Source organism: Saitoella complicata (genome assembly GCF_001661265.1).
Source record: "Saitoella complicata NRRL Y-17804 unplaced genomic scaffold SAICOscaffold_13, whole genome shotgun sequence".
NCBI classification, from domain to species: domain Eukaryota; kingdom Fungi; phylum Ascomycota; class Saitoellomycetes; order Saitoellales; family Saitoellaceae; genus Saitoella; species Saitoella complicata.
Genome location: NW_017567004.1, coordinates 227,400 through 241,699, shown reverse-complemented (window position 1 = coordinate 241,699; position 14,300 = coordinate 227,400). Strand labels below are relative to the sequence as shown.

The window sequence follows — 14,300 nt, the reverse complement described above, 5'->3', positions numbered from 1 at the left end:
CACCTTCTTTACCTGACTGCATTTTCACACGCGATCGGTCGCAATTGCAATGCTCAGCGGTCCGTCACGATCCTGCCTCCAATATACCATATTACTCCAGGCGTCTTATACTTTTTGTAACACGTGGAGCATGTACTTCGGGTCGGTGAAGTTCATTCGAATGCGTTCAGGGTCCCGTCATCTGACGTAGACCTGTGACACTTCTGCCTAATCTCAGACAATGTCCCCTAATCCTGCCCATTTCTCGGAACCCTAAACGACTTCCATGCATTACGGTTGGGTCTCTCCTTCCTCTCCACGCGACCATCAATATCTAATAACCGAGTTTCCGATGTAGTCGGCGTCAAGACATCCGGAATTGTGACCATCACCGAATCAGCCTTGGCATGTATTGTCTGTCCATCAGGTGCCGAGAAGGTTAGGGCGTGGGTGAGCGGGTAAATTGCGATCAGCATAACCTCCTTCCGCACATGTATAATATCCATCGCCTTCGGCCTAAACGTGTCATTATAGATCCACACACCCCCAACAACCCCTTTACTTCCCCGAACCACATCCCTCAATTGAGTTTTAACTCCCCTCGGGATCACCTGCCCGCGCTGCAGCATCCAATCGTTCGCGGATGTCGACAAGCACAGGGTTTTGCCGTCGGGCGGGTTTGTGGTTGTCACAAGCCCTGCGACTGCTGCCACCTCCGTTCTCCACTGAAATACACCGTGCGGTTGCCGAGATTCTCATGACAGAATTTTCAGTCATATAGAGTGCATGCTCATATTCCTGCTGCAGGCAGCCTCCAGTCATAATCATGATGTCACCATGATTTAGAGTTAAGCGTAGTACATCTCGTCCACCAACACCGTGAGAAACTTTGGCTTGACGTAACATGGGATTGGAATGAAGGTTCGCAGAGGTGCGATGCTCGCTAAAATCAGCAAGTTCCGGAATAGCAATGTCTGGATTCTCCAGATATAAATCATATGCCCGCTCTTCTGTAACACATGGTTGTTGTGTCTGCTCGCGTTGAGCAATCAAGCTTGGTCTCCTAACTTTTGGCCTGAACCGCATGATCCCCGGGCTTCCAAGTGACAAGGAGGCAACTACAGGGCCAACCCCGGGTTCGCCATCATCGTGATAATCCATCTTCTGATGCTTCATATAGGCTATCGAAAGAAGCTCATTAAACTCTGCCCCAGGTTCTACTGCACGAACCGATTGCAGAAGAACGTTCAACGTGCGATTGATGACAGGCGATGCGTGTTCCAGAGGCGTGCTTTCCATTGCAACAACATGGTTGTAATGTGCTCCAGCATTATGAGTGAACTGGTTCTGCAAAAACCGACCTCCGGAAACTTTGGTTGTTTTCAGCGGATGCCGCCTGAAAAGTACAGCCCCGGTTTGATAGTCTTCAAACAACTGATCAGCGTCTTGCAGTTGAATCGAGCTTCTCATTATGTGATACACACAGCCGCTGCTGCCAAGCTCGTACTTCATGATCAGTGTATCTTGACCTCCGTCAACTCGGGACGACTGGACTTCCGAGCCGGGTTTAACATAGTTCTGGGGGATGGGAATCCCAGTGTACAAAGGTCGAAAAGGGTCGCGCAGTTGTACAGAGTGAAACACGCTGCGTCTTGGCTTATGGGTAAAACCGCATGTTGGGCATTCCCAGCCTTCCCAGAGTTCGCGACAAGACAACCGTCCACATAGTGGACAGCACATGCCCCGTGAGAACGCGTGATACGTGTCGACCCCGCCATAGAAAATGTCCTTGTCTCCAACGAGAGGTGGCCTGAGGGAGTATGGTGGTTGTGACATGTGCGCCGGGGAAGGGGTGGGAGCTTGCAGAAAAGTATTCGAAAACGTCAGGTTGTCGGGTACGCTATCGCCATTAGAAAACTACACACTTGTCAGGGAATACGGAAAGGATATCAGGACTACCCACTTTCCAAAACATCAGACACTGAGGCTGCGTGCAGATCCAGCCTTCCTGGTATATTCTTGGTGATGGCGCATGACAGTATCGACAAGTTTCATCAGTATAGTCTGGCTGAACGTAATGTAACTCCGTAGAGCTTGTCTCAGGGATCCACCAAGGCTTATGTTCTCCAAGATTCTCAAAGCGAAACTTCCAGCGGATGTGGCCAGCACTATTCGTGATGTCTCGTTCGCACCACGCGTGGGATATTTTGAACCAACCCAAAACGCAGTATCTTTCGGGGACTTTTGCAGGTGCCACAGAACATCGATCACCGATAATCAACACCAGAGGTATTTGTCGCTCTATATTCTTTAACAGCGCGGAGACCCCGCGATCAGTTACGGTCTGATCAGCGTGAAGTGACACGCCGTGCGTGGTGGGGTTGACTGCCGATTTTCCACCACCGTGAGATATGACACACTGTCCACCAACATAGTCTCTGGGTGATCCATAACCATCCAGAAGATATCCATGTACGACATCGTTGCTGTAATATATACCGGACTGAAAGAAGGTTCGCAAAATGTTCTCATCGTAGTGCAAAAAAGAAACGCACCTGGTATGATCTAAAGTACGTCGTAGCCTCACACAATTCCTGACGAGTCTTAGCGAAGACTTCGGGTAGACCTCTGGAGTTTGGTTTTAATCTGTCTGCGTCAGGAAGAACCTGCATCGCTACCGAAAGTCGAGGAGGCTGGTCTGGTATCGGTGTTGGTGCACCATCATTCGAAGGAGCGACTTTGTCCAGGTATCTTTCCCTCGACGAAGCTTCAGCTATCGTAAAGATTTTACCATCGACTCGCCCCTTGTTTTCTTTCTCAAGGCGGCATAAGTTGCAGAAGAACTGCTTTGGGACTCGATCGGCTTCGATCTTGACACAGCGCCCATGTTGCCAGGCATCGCAGCTATCACACTGCACAGTGAAACCATCGCTATCCTTGGCGTTACCACAAATGCATCTTATCACCCATGATTGTACGGTCTTAGAGGCTCTGTCTTTACCTGGCGATCTAGTTAGGCTTGACTTGCGTATTGGCTCAGTCTCGAGGGTTCCGATATGAGCCCGAGGGAATCTCCGAACGTTTTCCCCAGCGACAATCAATCTAACGCGAGCGCCCGGGGTGCATGGTACCAAGTCGCTGGAAGTTCCTTTCTCGCTGACACTGTTCAACAACCTATGTATACTTCCTCTGGCTTTAGTACTCATACATTCTTGTGGGCTGCCTAGCCGCAGCACCGCAGTTGCACTTTGACGGGAATCGTTCTGAGGTGCCGTTAAGGCGGGCACTGATAGCGGGTGATCTCGTCTTATGTCAATCGGTAACCTGAGAGTGGAGAAATTTGAAAGATCAGGTTCTGTTGGTCGCGGACTCCCCGGAACATCCTTCTCTCTGCTAAGTCTGCGCCGCTTCTGCCCGTGATCAGGAAGATTATGAGGCCGCCAAACACATGGACCCGAGTCACAAGAAGCAGCATGATTATCCAGCCACTCCAAAAAGTCCTGCGACGCTGTATGACCGGACAACTGGGAACGTCGGGTGCTGACCTCGTTTGCAGCGTGATGTAGAGCCATGAGGTAACTGGAGTACAACGGGTGACTTGAGAGATCTGCTCCGTTACCCATTTCGGGAATTGCCTGGCTCAGCTTGATAGGCGGCATGTCAACTTTTGCAGTCGTGGGAACGACAGTCGAGCGCAATTCATTCAATCTCCGCCTATGCCCTTAACCACCAACATCCCGACGTCAGCTGCTGCACTCCAGAGGCACCGGCGCAACTCTAATTGATTGAGAAACCGATGCGTATGTATGTCCTGGGGAAGACTAAGTATATGAAGACATGAAGATACTTGTTGAATATGCCGTAATATAAGAGCCTCAAGCTTTCTACTAGTACAACGGGATGACACGAAAAACCCAAACCCAAGACGCCAGAACCCGAATAGAATGCAACGACAACCTTGTAAAAATGCCAAAGATATCCACCATTTTCCTTCAGAGGACATCGCGCTTCCTGGCAGTCCTCTGGAATGGATGAAGCTGAAACTCGACGTCCGCATCCACATTCTCGATTGTACCAAGCTTGATCTGGTACAGCCTCATCTCGAACCGAGGTCCGACCTCGGCAAGCTCCAAAGATTTCGGTCCGGTCTTGACGTGTACGTGGTGTCGAAAGCTGATAAAGTCTCCGTCATTTGCAAAGGTCAAGGTTCTTGGCGAATCGGACTTCGGGCTCGGCGGGAAGACGTTCTTAAGGATATCCGTAACACGCTTTCCGAGCTTGCTGGTGAAGTTGTGGAGAATAAGATGAGGGAATGCTTCACTTGCTGTACCAGCGTCAGGAATATCGTGACGCAAGTTGACGTTGTGAAGTGTAAATGATGCTGTTGGCCCGTGCGGGAAGTGAGAGATAATGAGACCGTCAGGAACACCACGGTGCTCATGAAGAATGACGAGATCGGAAACGTCGTTTGCTCTGCAGGCAGCTGCGATATCGTTCATAACGTAGTTACCACGGTTGATACGCTGCGAGTTAGGAATGACCAAGCGCACTTCCTACAACGTTGTCAGTTACCACTGCCACCCAAAAATGAAGATGCGACATACCTTTGCAAACTGCGCCAATTTTACACTCGGATCACGACTTGTAGTAACCAAGACTTTTGGATCCCGGATACCACTCAGAAAGTATTCATTGTCCATTTGCTCCAACATCTCGGCTTGCTGACTTTCGTCATATTTCAAGTCCTCGTTCTGCACGCCAGCTTGCACCTCAGGCGCGATAGGCTTTCCGGCAGCGACAGCGGCCTTGATCTTCTGCTTCTTCTCATACAGTGCCTCTTCCTTTTGAGCAAGGGCACGAGCGTAAAGGTACTCACGGCGCTGACGAGCGTTGCGACGGATCTGCGAGCAATGTAAGCCATCCGGACCAAAACATTCAACAAGCGAACGTCCTCACCATTATGACGAGTTGTAAGTATTTGCTCTCGACAGCCCTGACTCTCTACAACTGCAAACTCTATCGGATACGTTTCGTGTATCGCCTCTAACTTTTTGGTGGCTCAGCAGGGGGATACGCCACGTGAGCGTAGGAACATCGATGGAGGGGAAGAATTTTTGAAGAGAGGAAATCATGATTTGGGTATATAAAATGCCAAGATAACGCCGTACCGGGTTGTAGATCGAAAAGAACAACTCGCCAAACGCCTTATGAACGCGAAGAATGTCCCACTTTGATGAATAATGTAGAGAATAGGAATTGCTCTCCCTGCAAGTCCGACAAGGGAACATGACGAAACCCTTGGCCTAAGTCACGGAGTCTCACGCAATATGTCGCAAACAAAGTCCCTGCGTTCGAATGCCCATCGTCGTTGTAGACCGAAAACCTCACAAAGACAAGGTCCTTGTTTCTGCATGCTGGCAGCTCAAACCTGAAAGACTCATCCCACACAGGATTGAAACCATTGTTGTGAAACGTATGCGTGCGCTTCTTCAGCGTTTGTAGCTGTTCCGTCGCACTATCGTCGGCGAAGACCTCAACTTCAACACATGGGTTGATGACGACGTCAGCCCGTGAATCTCGCGGCCGTGGCAACTGCTGAGCAGAGATAACCTGTAGCTTGAGTAGCACAGTCCGAGATGGAGTAGGTACACTTTTCTGAATTTCAGATGACCATAAGTACTGCGGTTTGACGGTATACCCAGTTCGATCCGCTGCGAACATAGCGTCGTTCATTTGCAGACCAAGGTCATATGTCTGCCAGTTCAATGCAACCATCTGTACACCTTTCCTCCAGAACCTTGTAGGTTCAAAGTTCGACGAGCTGATGCGATACGCCGATGGATAAATTCGCATGAGGTACCGCGAATTATGCTTCATTAGCTGAGCAGGCACAGCTTTGCTCACTTGCTTGAACGTTCGTTCAGAGAACGAGAAGATGTGATTATACGTTTTCGACTCAGGCAGAGAGAAGTTCCGATATTTGAGGGCCTTTGAGTAGACTGCAAGGTCGGCCAACGGTTTGATAATCTTCGCCCTGTGTTTCGGCTTCGGTGACGGCTTAGACGTGGAGGGCAGAACAGGTCTCGCTGCTTCGCTGTCAAGCGTATCAGATTCTGCCGTATCAGTCGTTGAGGTTGATGAAGAGTCAATAAAGTAGGAGTCATCCGGATCCTCGATCGAGTGGTTCTTGACCTTCAGAAGAATCCGGTGCTTCAAATCCATAGGCGAAGGGAGCTTGCCATCGTCGTTGCGGATAGGTTCCGTCACAAGCGCTTCTCCAAGGTTACTCCGTAGTAAATCAACCATGGTCTGTTGTTGTTCCGCATTACAGTGTACTTCCAACGATATGATCAAAGGGAATGGGGTCACCAAAAACGCATATTTTGCGATCGTTTGTACGACATCCACGAACTTGATCTTGCTCGTGAACGTGCGCCCATGAAATACCGCTGGTCCATCCGGCCCGTCCCAGCAGTCAATTTCGACACAGCGGCAACCTCTCTGCAAAACTCGGATGTAGCCCTCGACAGAACTCTCACCAGCCACCTGTCGACCCAAGAGGTAGGTATTGTGTGAAGACGAGATGAAGTAGTCGTTTAGCGGTCGTGACATATCCAGCACCGTGCTGACCAAGATGGGATTGTCATGCGAGTGCAGAAAACGAGTAAAGCCTTCAACCGTTAATGCGCAAGAAGAGGCTTCCTGTTCGTCGAACTGCTCGTCGTTACATTTGTCACAATACTTCGCGTAAACCTTGCAGAGTTCATCAGGTCCTTGAGTGTTTTTCTGCACATCGATGCAAAACATCACAAATTCATCAACAGTCATGGCGGCATGATTGGCTGCGTGCTTGCGGAAGAGGTTGACTACTTCCCGACGTTCTTTCAGACGCTTGACGAATTGCTGGAACTGCGCAAAAGAAAGTTTACCAGTCGTGTTTTCATCTGCTTCATCGAACTGCCCTTTCAGATAAGCCCGACTCGTGTTGACATGCAATTTCCGACAAAGCCGTTCGACTTCTTCGAACGTAAGATGCGAATCATGGGTCTTCTCAGTTTCCCTCCACTGGCGAGTAATCAATGTTAAACTCTGTCTGCCCAGCAATCCCAAACCACCCATCATTTCTACTCGGTAGCGGTAAAGTCGCTCCAAGGTGGACCTCCACAACTCATGTGTTTTCGTTGTGGGCGCAATCAGGTGCAGCGCCTTCAGCTTCCTGTCTTGCGCGTAGATGATCGTCATCCAGCGAGGTTCATGCTCCGTACTGATCTTGAACTGCTCACGGTAATTCCGAGCATCGCTGCCGCACCTGATTTCCTTGATATCGTCGATAGCGAATCGACTTGTGCTCTTCGTGTCCCACGTCACCAGAGCCGAATCCAGGTGAAGCATGAAGATTCTTTCACGGACCTTCTTCCTCGTGACTCTTAGCAGGGCAATGCCACTTTGTAGGGACTCGTGCACCAAAGTACTCTCAGTAATCCCTGGCTCGAGCTCATGTGGTTTCGACGGATCGGAAGACGATCTGCGTCTTTGCGTGACGGGACCCGATGCAGATACCATTGTTCTCGAGCCGCGCGACAACCTCCTCAGGATGCTAGGCTTCGAGGCGGTACTTTCGGAAGGCCTGGGAGCTTTGGTATACTCAATAGGCATGGAAGCACTCCGTACAGGCCTCGGGAAAGCGGGCAGCGGCGCTGCCTGGGGCTGAGGTTCTTCGAACGATCGCTTCTGCGCAAATTCGTCATATATTTGTGTCATCCCAAAGTCATGGCTTTTTGGCAACGCTTCTCCCTCGAGCCCATTTGCTACTTCTCCACTTTGCATGTCTCCTGCATGCCTCTCAACATGATCCACTCCGTTGCATGCAATATCTTCTGTTGCCAGAAGCTGCAGCCCCTTCAACACCTTTTCCTCCTCCACGGAAGCTTTTGTAGGAGGCATAGTGCCGTCTTTAACCTCTGAACATACGTTTTCTTCAGAGAACGACAAAACCGCAACGGTCCTTTATGCTGACTTCGAATTCGATTTGATGCTTTATGTGTGTACTGACAACACCGAAATGATCGGTCCCTCCATAGTGTCACGAAATGGACCGTTAAAGTTGCATTCTCGGGCTCTTCTTAACAGATCAAAGGGTGAAAGTCGTTTTTCCGTGCGTTCGTCTTCTGCGTGTAACGAAGATGCATGGCCTGCGGCCAAATGCGGGACCGCACAGCCGACGTCAACCCAATTTATATCACCACAAAAATGTCACTCCAGATTCCTGAATCGAAGATTGCTTCTGAGGAGCTCTTGAACGAGAAGGTTTGCTGTTTCCCTCGGATCAGTCCTGTCCATCGCTCACCGTTGTTGTAGTGGGACTTCATTGCCAGCAATGCTTTGGTGAGGTCTGGTCTCGGTTTGTCTGTTGGTATCGCTGCTTCCGTCCTTCTTTTCCGCCGTAAGTCTTCTCTCCTATATTCTTACAGAGCCGATTTAATCGACATATACAGGACGAACTTGGCCCGTTTTCACTGGATTAGGTTTCGGTGCTGGTCAGGCATGGAACGATGCTGACAGGGTCTTGAACCCTTCCATTGCCCCTGGATTCACCATCAAGAACCAGATTCCTCTCTAAGGAATGAATTACGAATACGACATGAGGCCGCATATACCATTACTGGCGGTTGTGGAGGAGAAGGAGGTTCGAGCTTGATTATCCACAAAAGGATGGGATTGATGAGTAAAGCATATAAAAACCAATCAATTCATTGAACATATACTCCGATTATACTGAGGTTGCCTCCCTTATACGTGTCGAAGATACTGATCAGCTTTGTTTCGTTGTTTCCCCAGAATATGACTCTCCAGGCATGGGCAGTCCAGTCCGTATCGTTCACCAATCCTCGATGTCATCAACCTCACATAAAGCATCAACTTTGTCGGTAGACATACTGGATAGTGTCGTCTCATCTCCAACATTCTCCTTCGTTACCTCGCTCCTTTCAGGACGGGAATAAACGACTTTAGTTGACGACAACGTTCTCACACGTGCAACAGGCTTTCCAGAATAAGCGGAAGTCTTAGATCCATTGCTGGGAGGGCTTCTCCCAATTCCGTTTGATGTGCGACTGGTAGATGGTACCGTGCGGGATTCGCGTCTTTCCTTCTTGGATGCAATGTGCTCTTTGGCAACGAGATAAGTACTCGTGCTTTTCCTCTTTCTCTGACTCTTCCTGGGCTGCAACTGTACATCTTCCTCTGACCCATGAGAATCAAATACAACCTTGTCAGCATCAGCTTGCTTCTCAAACAAGCTTTTCCTCCTCCTTCCAGTTTTCTCATGGCGCATCGAAACATCTGCTGTTACGGCATCCTCGCTAACGTCGCGCCCACTTGACAGTCCCTTGATGAGACCGGTTGGGCTGGAGACAGGCGTCAAAGTCTCTGAAAGCACTACGTTCGTCTCTCTGTTCGGAGGTTTCGGTTCCGTGGGAGTCCCTGGAGTTGCACCGGCCCACGGTTCACGAAGCTGAGCCGGCGGGAAGTATGGCGAGTAATACAGAACATCGCGACCTGACGTAGGTGGATGATACGGTGTGGAGGGCAATTCGACAATTCTGTCAGAAGAACGGTGAACGGACGCCGTGTTTGAGTTTCCCGAGGAGTCATATTCGTCTATGTGCGTCTGCGGTTCTTGAGGAGGCTCATCGTAACCCTCAGCATCGGCAAAACGGTCGTCCTCTTCACCGACATGCTCCATGACGCTCTGAGACCTATTCTTGGCTTGATCCGTGAACATATACTCCAGTTCCACAGGCGGTTCGACGTGCCCAGGCGCAAACACACCACTCTCATCCGAGCCTCCATCAGTCAAAACCTCAAACATCTCGGATGAAGGCGGGAGCACATCACCTCCCACCCCAGCATGGTCATAGTGCAACTCATTCTCGAACGCAAACCTCTCGTCATCTCTTAGGGTTCGGAAGAATGGACAACTTGACGGTGTATGAGGCTGATATCGTAATTGTTGTCGTGAGAATAGCTGTCTTGGTCATGCTGATGGGATACTGGCGCAATACCACCTCGGATAGGTATGGACGTCGAGAATGCCCTTTCAGAGCCGTGCACAGGCATCTGCGTACTCACCGGCGCCCGCCTGCCCATTAAATCCACCAGCTCAGCCGTATCAGACGAAGTCGATTCCTCCTTCACGGGTGCAGGTCTGCGCATATGTGTACCCATAAACATCACCTGCGTATTTGCAGGCTCCCTCGTCGCAACACCAACAAAGATCAGGGAGTCCTCACTTAGCCCAACCCCATCGCTATGTGCGGACTGTACCGGGTTCGAGGATGGGTTATCGCAGTCAGCTAAGGCTGCGAAGGGGTTGGTACACCGCCTTGGACGTGTGTTTGTGGAATTTGTTGATGAGCTCGACGGGTTGTCAACCGAATGGACATTGTGCGAAGGTGCCATAAATGAAGACGCCGCCTCGACAATGCTCTGATGATGATTCTGAGGAGACAGACATCGGAGTTCTTGCCTCTCGGTGCCAGAAAATCTCACATCTGCATCCTGTTGCACAACATCTAGGTGTTTCTCCTGAATCTGATCTGAACCCGCGCTGCTTAATCCAAATCCTCCGCCAAAAGTTGATGTCGAGGCAGACTCAATCTGATTCATGAACCTATCCCAGGCCGAGCCGCCAGAAGACTTCGTGGATTCACTAACATGCGATTGAACAGACTTTCTCACGTACCCAGCCTGGTTCTCATATGGCTGCTCGACAAAACCCCTCCAAGCGCTGTCTTGTTGCCTCGTCATCTGGCTCGCCTTTTCGTCCGGCGAAGCAACCGCGCTCTCATACTCCGTGTCGGAACTCCTCACGACCTCATCCGTCAACTCCTCCTGCGCGTGGAAATATTTGCTCTTCCCAGCATCCTCGACAAACCTCTCCGACTTTGCATCGTCAGATCCACCCTCTGCATCATCCTCAATCATCATCGGCGCTTCACTACTCCCCATACCTTGTTGCTGCTTCTTTATGGCGTAGTTGTTTTGTCCATCGACGAATTCACCCCATGCTTTGCTTCCAGGACTGTGTTCGCCAACAACAGTGCGAGCGGCGCCTGATGCGCGGGTTGTGAAGGACCGTTCGCTGGGTGCGTGGTTCGAGCGACGGCGAGGATGCACGTCAGAGGAGGTAGAGACACTGGGCCCATATTCCGAGTGTGAACGCACATCACTAGTGTTAGGAATTGAAGATGCAAGCGAGGAGTCTGCTGGAGGTGAAGGCGGGCGTGTCCTTTTCGTAGAGGTACGATTGAATGCACTTCAACGATATGTTAGCACGTTATAAAAAGCTCACGTAGGATTCACCAACCTTTCATGACGAGGCACATCCTGTTCCACTTCCTGAGGTTTGGGCTTCTTGAGGAGCGTCGCCTATGGAGAACGTAAGTGAATTGCACATTGGGTACACTTCTTGATATCATGCTCCCTACCTCAAGTAATGACTGCGCATTTAACCCCAGCCAATCACTTTTCCCCAACAACGCAAGGCGTTTGCTCGCGATGTTCGTGCCCGGAGCTGGGGGTTTGGTGGAGGAGAGCGCAGGACGGTCATTGGGTCGCTCAAGCGATTGAGGTGTACGCAGCGAGTTTTCAGGTAGTGTATGCTGTTTGTTATGTCCAGGGGTCTTGTTAGATCCTTTCTTCTTCTGCACGGCAACTGTAGTTGATTGAGGCTCCGTATATGCTGACGCCGATGCCGTCTCCTGCTTCCCTTGCACTACGTCAAACGTGATATTCCTCCTCGCACTTCTCTCACCACCTCCGAAGCTTGAGGTGCTCCTCGCTGTAGATGCGCCCGCATATACCTTCTTCAGCCTTGACCTTGCGAAGTGATCCTTCTGGTTCCTCCGCTCAATGCCGGTCCTGCTGGTGAAGCCCGCGGCTGCTGAGGCTTTGCGACCACCCGTCCAGTTCATGTTGTCAAGTTGCAAACAAGAGAGAAAAGACAGAAGAGAAGTTCAGGAGATAAATGCAAGCAAACCTGTGACAATGGATGGACAACGACGTGTTGGTTAAGCGACTTCCCAGCCTCGAGCTCGCGCACCCAGCAGCTGTCCAGTTCACCCCGCCAATCGTCCCACATCCACCAACGCAGGCCCGATCACCTCGGCTCCTGCCCCCACATTATCGATCGGGCCGAACGCAACACCGTCATCACCGACTTCTCGAACAATGAAGGTAGCTGTCATTGGAGGAGGCCCAGGAGGTTTGGTAACCCTCAAGACATTGCTCTCAAGAGACATTGATGCCGTTTTGTTCGAAGCTGAAGATAAGATTGGTGGCACCTTTCGGTATCGGTCGTACGAGAATGCGGAGTTGGTTTCGTCGAAGCAGTTGACATGGTGAACCTGGTTCCGCATCATCCGCATTTAGCCTGAATGTTAACCCTCCTTCACAGTTTCTCTGACTTCCGTATGCCTAGGGATCAGGGGGATCATGTTACGTTGCCGGAGTACGTCGCCTACCTCGAAGACTACTGTCGACATTTCGATCTTTACAAGCACATCAAGCTCTCCACCCGCGTAATCTCCATATCTCCCAACGAGTCTGGCGAAGGTCATTTTGTAACCTCGCAGTCGAACAATGCTCACGAAATCTCGGAGCATTTCCACGCCATCGCAATCTGCACCGGTCTCCACGTAACCCCCTCTATCCCCTCCATCCCTGGAATCGAACACGTACCCCAACACTTCCACTCCTCCCACTACAAATCCCGCACCCAAATCGCTAACAAAAACGTTCTCGTATTGGGCTGCGGCGAAACAGCTATGGACATCGCCTACGAAGCAATCAAAGCCGACTGTCCGCAAGTCGTCCTAGCTCATCGTGGGGGGTGGTTGAGTTTCCCGAAAGCGTTGAGTGCGTTTAGGGTGTTTGGGAAAGCGTTTAAGGGACGGTTGCCGATTGATGGGTTGATTACGAATTTGTTTGAGGTGGGCGATATTGATTGACCTCTGAACCGTTTTGGTTTGCTGATATCTCATTCACAGACGGCTTACGTGCACTCCTCGATCAGGACATCGCATCTTCGGTGGTTTGTGTCTGACTTCGTGATCAAGCGTGTCCTGTGGTTCCTCACTGGAACTTCAGTTGGATGTAACCAGTGGGTAGGAGAACTCCCACCCGAACGGCTAGGACGAGCCTACGTCTTCCTCAACAAAAGCACAAAAGCTATGCCATACATCAACCGTCCCTGGACGACCTCACGAGGCTGCATGTCAAAAGTGACAGAATACACGGACCCACCCGAAGACGCATCAAGCGACAAAATCATCGAAGTCGCACCCTGGCCCGAACGAATTAGCCCAGACGGTACCCTCATCTTCACTCCCTCACCCCGAAAAGAATACTCACGGATCAAGAATGTCGTCGTGAAGCCAGACGTGGTAGTTTTCTGCACCGGCTACACCCAAAACCTAACTTGGCTCCACCCATCCTATCCCCTCCCATCCCACGCCTCCTGCCGAAACATCCTCCACCCCTCCCACTCAAGCCTCGCCTACATCGGCTTCGTTCGGCCCGGTGTCGGCGCGATTCCCCCAATTGCGGAGATGCAAGCGATGTGGTGGACGTCGATGCTGTTAGGGCGAGCGCAAGTGCCGCAGGAGGAGGAGTGGGGTGATTATTTGTTGTTGGCGAGGGAGGAGGCGAGGGTGAAGTATGGAGTCGATCATAGTGCGTATATGAGTACGTTGGCGAGGGATATTGGGGCTGCGCCGGGGTTGTGGGAACTATGGCATGCTCACGGGGTGCATGTGCTCCTAACATATTGGTACGCGTATTTTCCTTCGCATTATGTGTGTTGTTGTTAATGGAATATCCCGTACAGTTTCGGTGCAGCGTTCACCACCTTGTATCGACTTGTGGGACCGTGGGCACACTCTGACGCGGCGCAGATTACGAAGGGGGAGTTGTGGGAGACGATTAGGAGGAGGGGTTTTATTGGGAATATGATGTGGGGAGTGATTCCTATGATGTTTTATGGGATTTTGAATGGGGTTGCGTTGTTAGTGGAAATGGTGGGACGGGTGTGGAGGGCCGTGAGAGGGGAAATGGATGCTGGGGTGGGGTCTTTGACGAAATAGGCGACGAACGGCGAGTCAGGAACTGATATGAGCAAGATCAATCCAACGGATGAAACCCAGGCACACGTCTAGACTCATTCATTATCCATTTCACATGCGATATCCGAGGTTTGAAAAATTCGACCAGGTCAACCTTTTTAGTCCCCACTTCAACTTCCGCTGACGTCATAGCGTTCT

General features: G+C 50.8%; 9 protein-coding genes across 9 annotated transcripts; 2 read left to right on the top strand and 7 right to left on the bottom strand.

Moving 5' to 3' along the window:
• Positions 1-197: 197 nt before the first annotated feature.
• SAICODRAFT_30552 (uncharacterized protein) lies at positions 198-687 on the bottom strand. Its single transcript, XM_019167708.1, has one exon. The coding sequence runs from the start codon at positions 483-485 to the stop codon at positions 228-230; it is 258 nt and encodes an 85-aa protein (XP_019023863.1). The 5' UTR covers positions 486-687; the 3' UTR covers positions 198-227.
• On the bottom strand, positions 208-1,957 carry SAICODRAFT_126800 (uncharacterized protein). The gene has a single exon (XM_019165395.1). The coding sequence runs from the start codon at positions 1,813-1,815 to the stop codon at positions 571-573; it is 1,245 nt and encodes a 414-aa protein (XP_019023862.1). The 5' UTR covers positions 1,816-1,957; the 3' UTR covers positions 208-570.
• A 117-nt stretch (positions 1,958-2,074) lies between these two features.
• SAICODRAFT_46612 (uncharacterized protein) lies at positions 2,075-2,455 on the bottom strand (the record flags this gene model as incomplete). Its single annotated transcript, XM_019168864.1, has 1 exon — positions 2,075-2,455. A coding segment is annotated over one exon (381 nt), but the record flags the coding sequence as incomplete, so codon positions are not given.
• Positions 2,456-3,193: 738 nt separating this feature from the next.
• Positions 3,194-3,470, bottom strand: SAICODRAFT_30550 (uncharacterized protein). The gene has a single exon (XM_019167707.1). The coding sequence runs from the start codon at positions 3,452-3,454 to the stop codon at positions 3,287-3,289; it is 168 nt and encodes a 55-aa protein (XP_019023860.1). The 5' UTR covers positions 3,455-3,470; the 3' UTR covers positions 3,194-3,286.
• Positions 3,471-3,832: 362 nt separating this feature from the next.
• SAICODRAFT_93074 (Brix-domain-containing protein) lies at positions 3,833-4,997 on the bottom strand. Its single transcript, XM_019171850.1, has 3 exons — positions 4,936-4,997; positions 4,584-4,880; positions 3,833-4,532 (listed from the first exon to the last, which is right to left on the bottom strand). Exons 1-3 carry the CDS (start codon positions 4,936-4,938, stop codon positions 3,972-3,974), a joined length of 861 nt encoding a protein of 286 aa, XP_019023859.1. The 5' UTR covers positions 4,939-4,997; the 3' UTR covers positions 3,833-3,971.
• Positions 4,998-5,184: 187 nt separating this feature from the next.
• SAICODRAFT_57499 (PLC-like phosphodiesterase) lies at positions 5,185-7,542 on the bottom strand (the record flags this gene model as incomplete). Its single annotated transcript, XM_019169536.1, has 1 exon — positions 5,185-7,542. One exon carries the CDS (start codon positions 7,540-7,542, stop codon positions 5,185-5,187), a length of 2,358 nt encoding a protein of 785 aa, XP_019023858.1.
• Positions 7,543-8,229: 687 nt separating this feature from the next.
• SAICODRAFT_19541 (DUF543-domain-containing protein) lies at positions 8,230-8,612 on the top strand (the record flags this gene model as incomplete). The annotated part of the gene is made up of 3 exons (XM_019166120.1): positions 8,230-8,286; positions 8,338-8,422; positions 8,475-8,612. 3 exons carry the CDS (start codon positions 8,230-8,232, stop codon positions 8,597-8,599), a joined length of 267 nt encoding a protein of 88 aa, XP_019023857.1. The 3' UTR covers positions 8,600-8,612.
• Positions 8,601-12,073, bottom strand: SAICODRAFT_71572 (uncharacterized protein). Its single transcript, XM_019170695.1, has 4 exons — positions 11,469-12,073; positions 11,348-11,409; positions 10,111-11,296; positions 8,601-9,976 (listed from the first exon to the last, which is right to left on the bottom strand). Exons 1-4 carry the CDS (start codon positions 11,952-11,954, stop codon positions 8,858-8,860), a joined length of 2,853 nt encoding a protein of 950 aa, XP_019023856.1. The 5' UTR covers positions 11,955-12,073; the 3' UTR covers positions 8,601-8,857.
• A 41-nt stretch (positions 12,074-12,114) lies between these two features.
• SAICODRAFT_80856 (dimethylaniline monooxygenase) lies at positions 12,115-14,184 on the top strand. Its single transcript, XM_019171216.1, has 4 exons — positions 12,115-12,380; positions 12,437-12,971; positions 13,029-13,810; positions 13,868-14,184. The coding sequence occupies exons 1-4, from the start codon at positions 12,211-12,213 to the stop codon at positions 14,121-14,123; spliced, it is 1,743 nt and encodes a 580-aa protein (XP_019023855.1). The 5' UTR covers positions 12,115-12,210; the 3' UTR covers positions 14,124-14,184.
• The last annotated feature ends 116 nt before the right edge of the window (positions 14,185-14,300 follow it).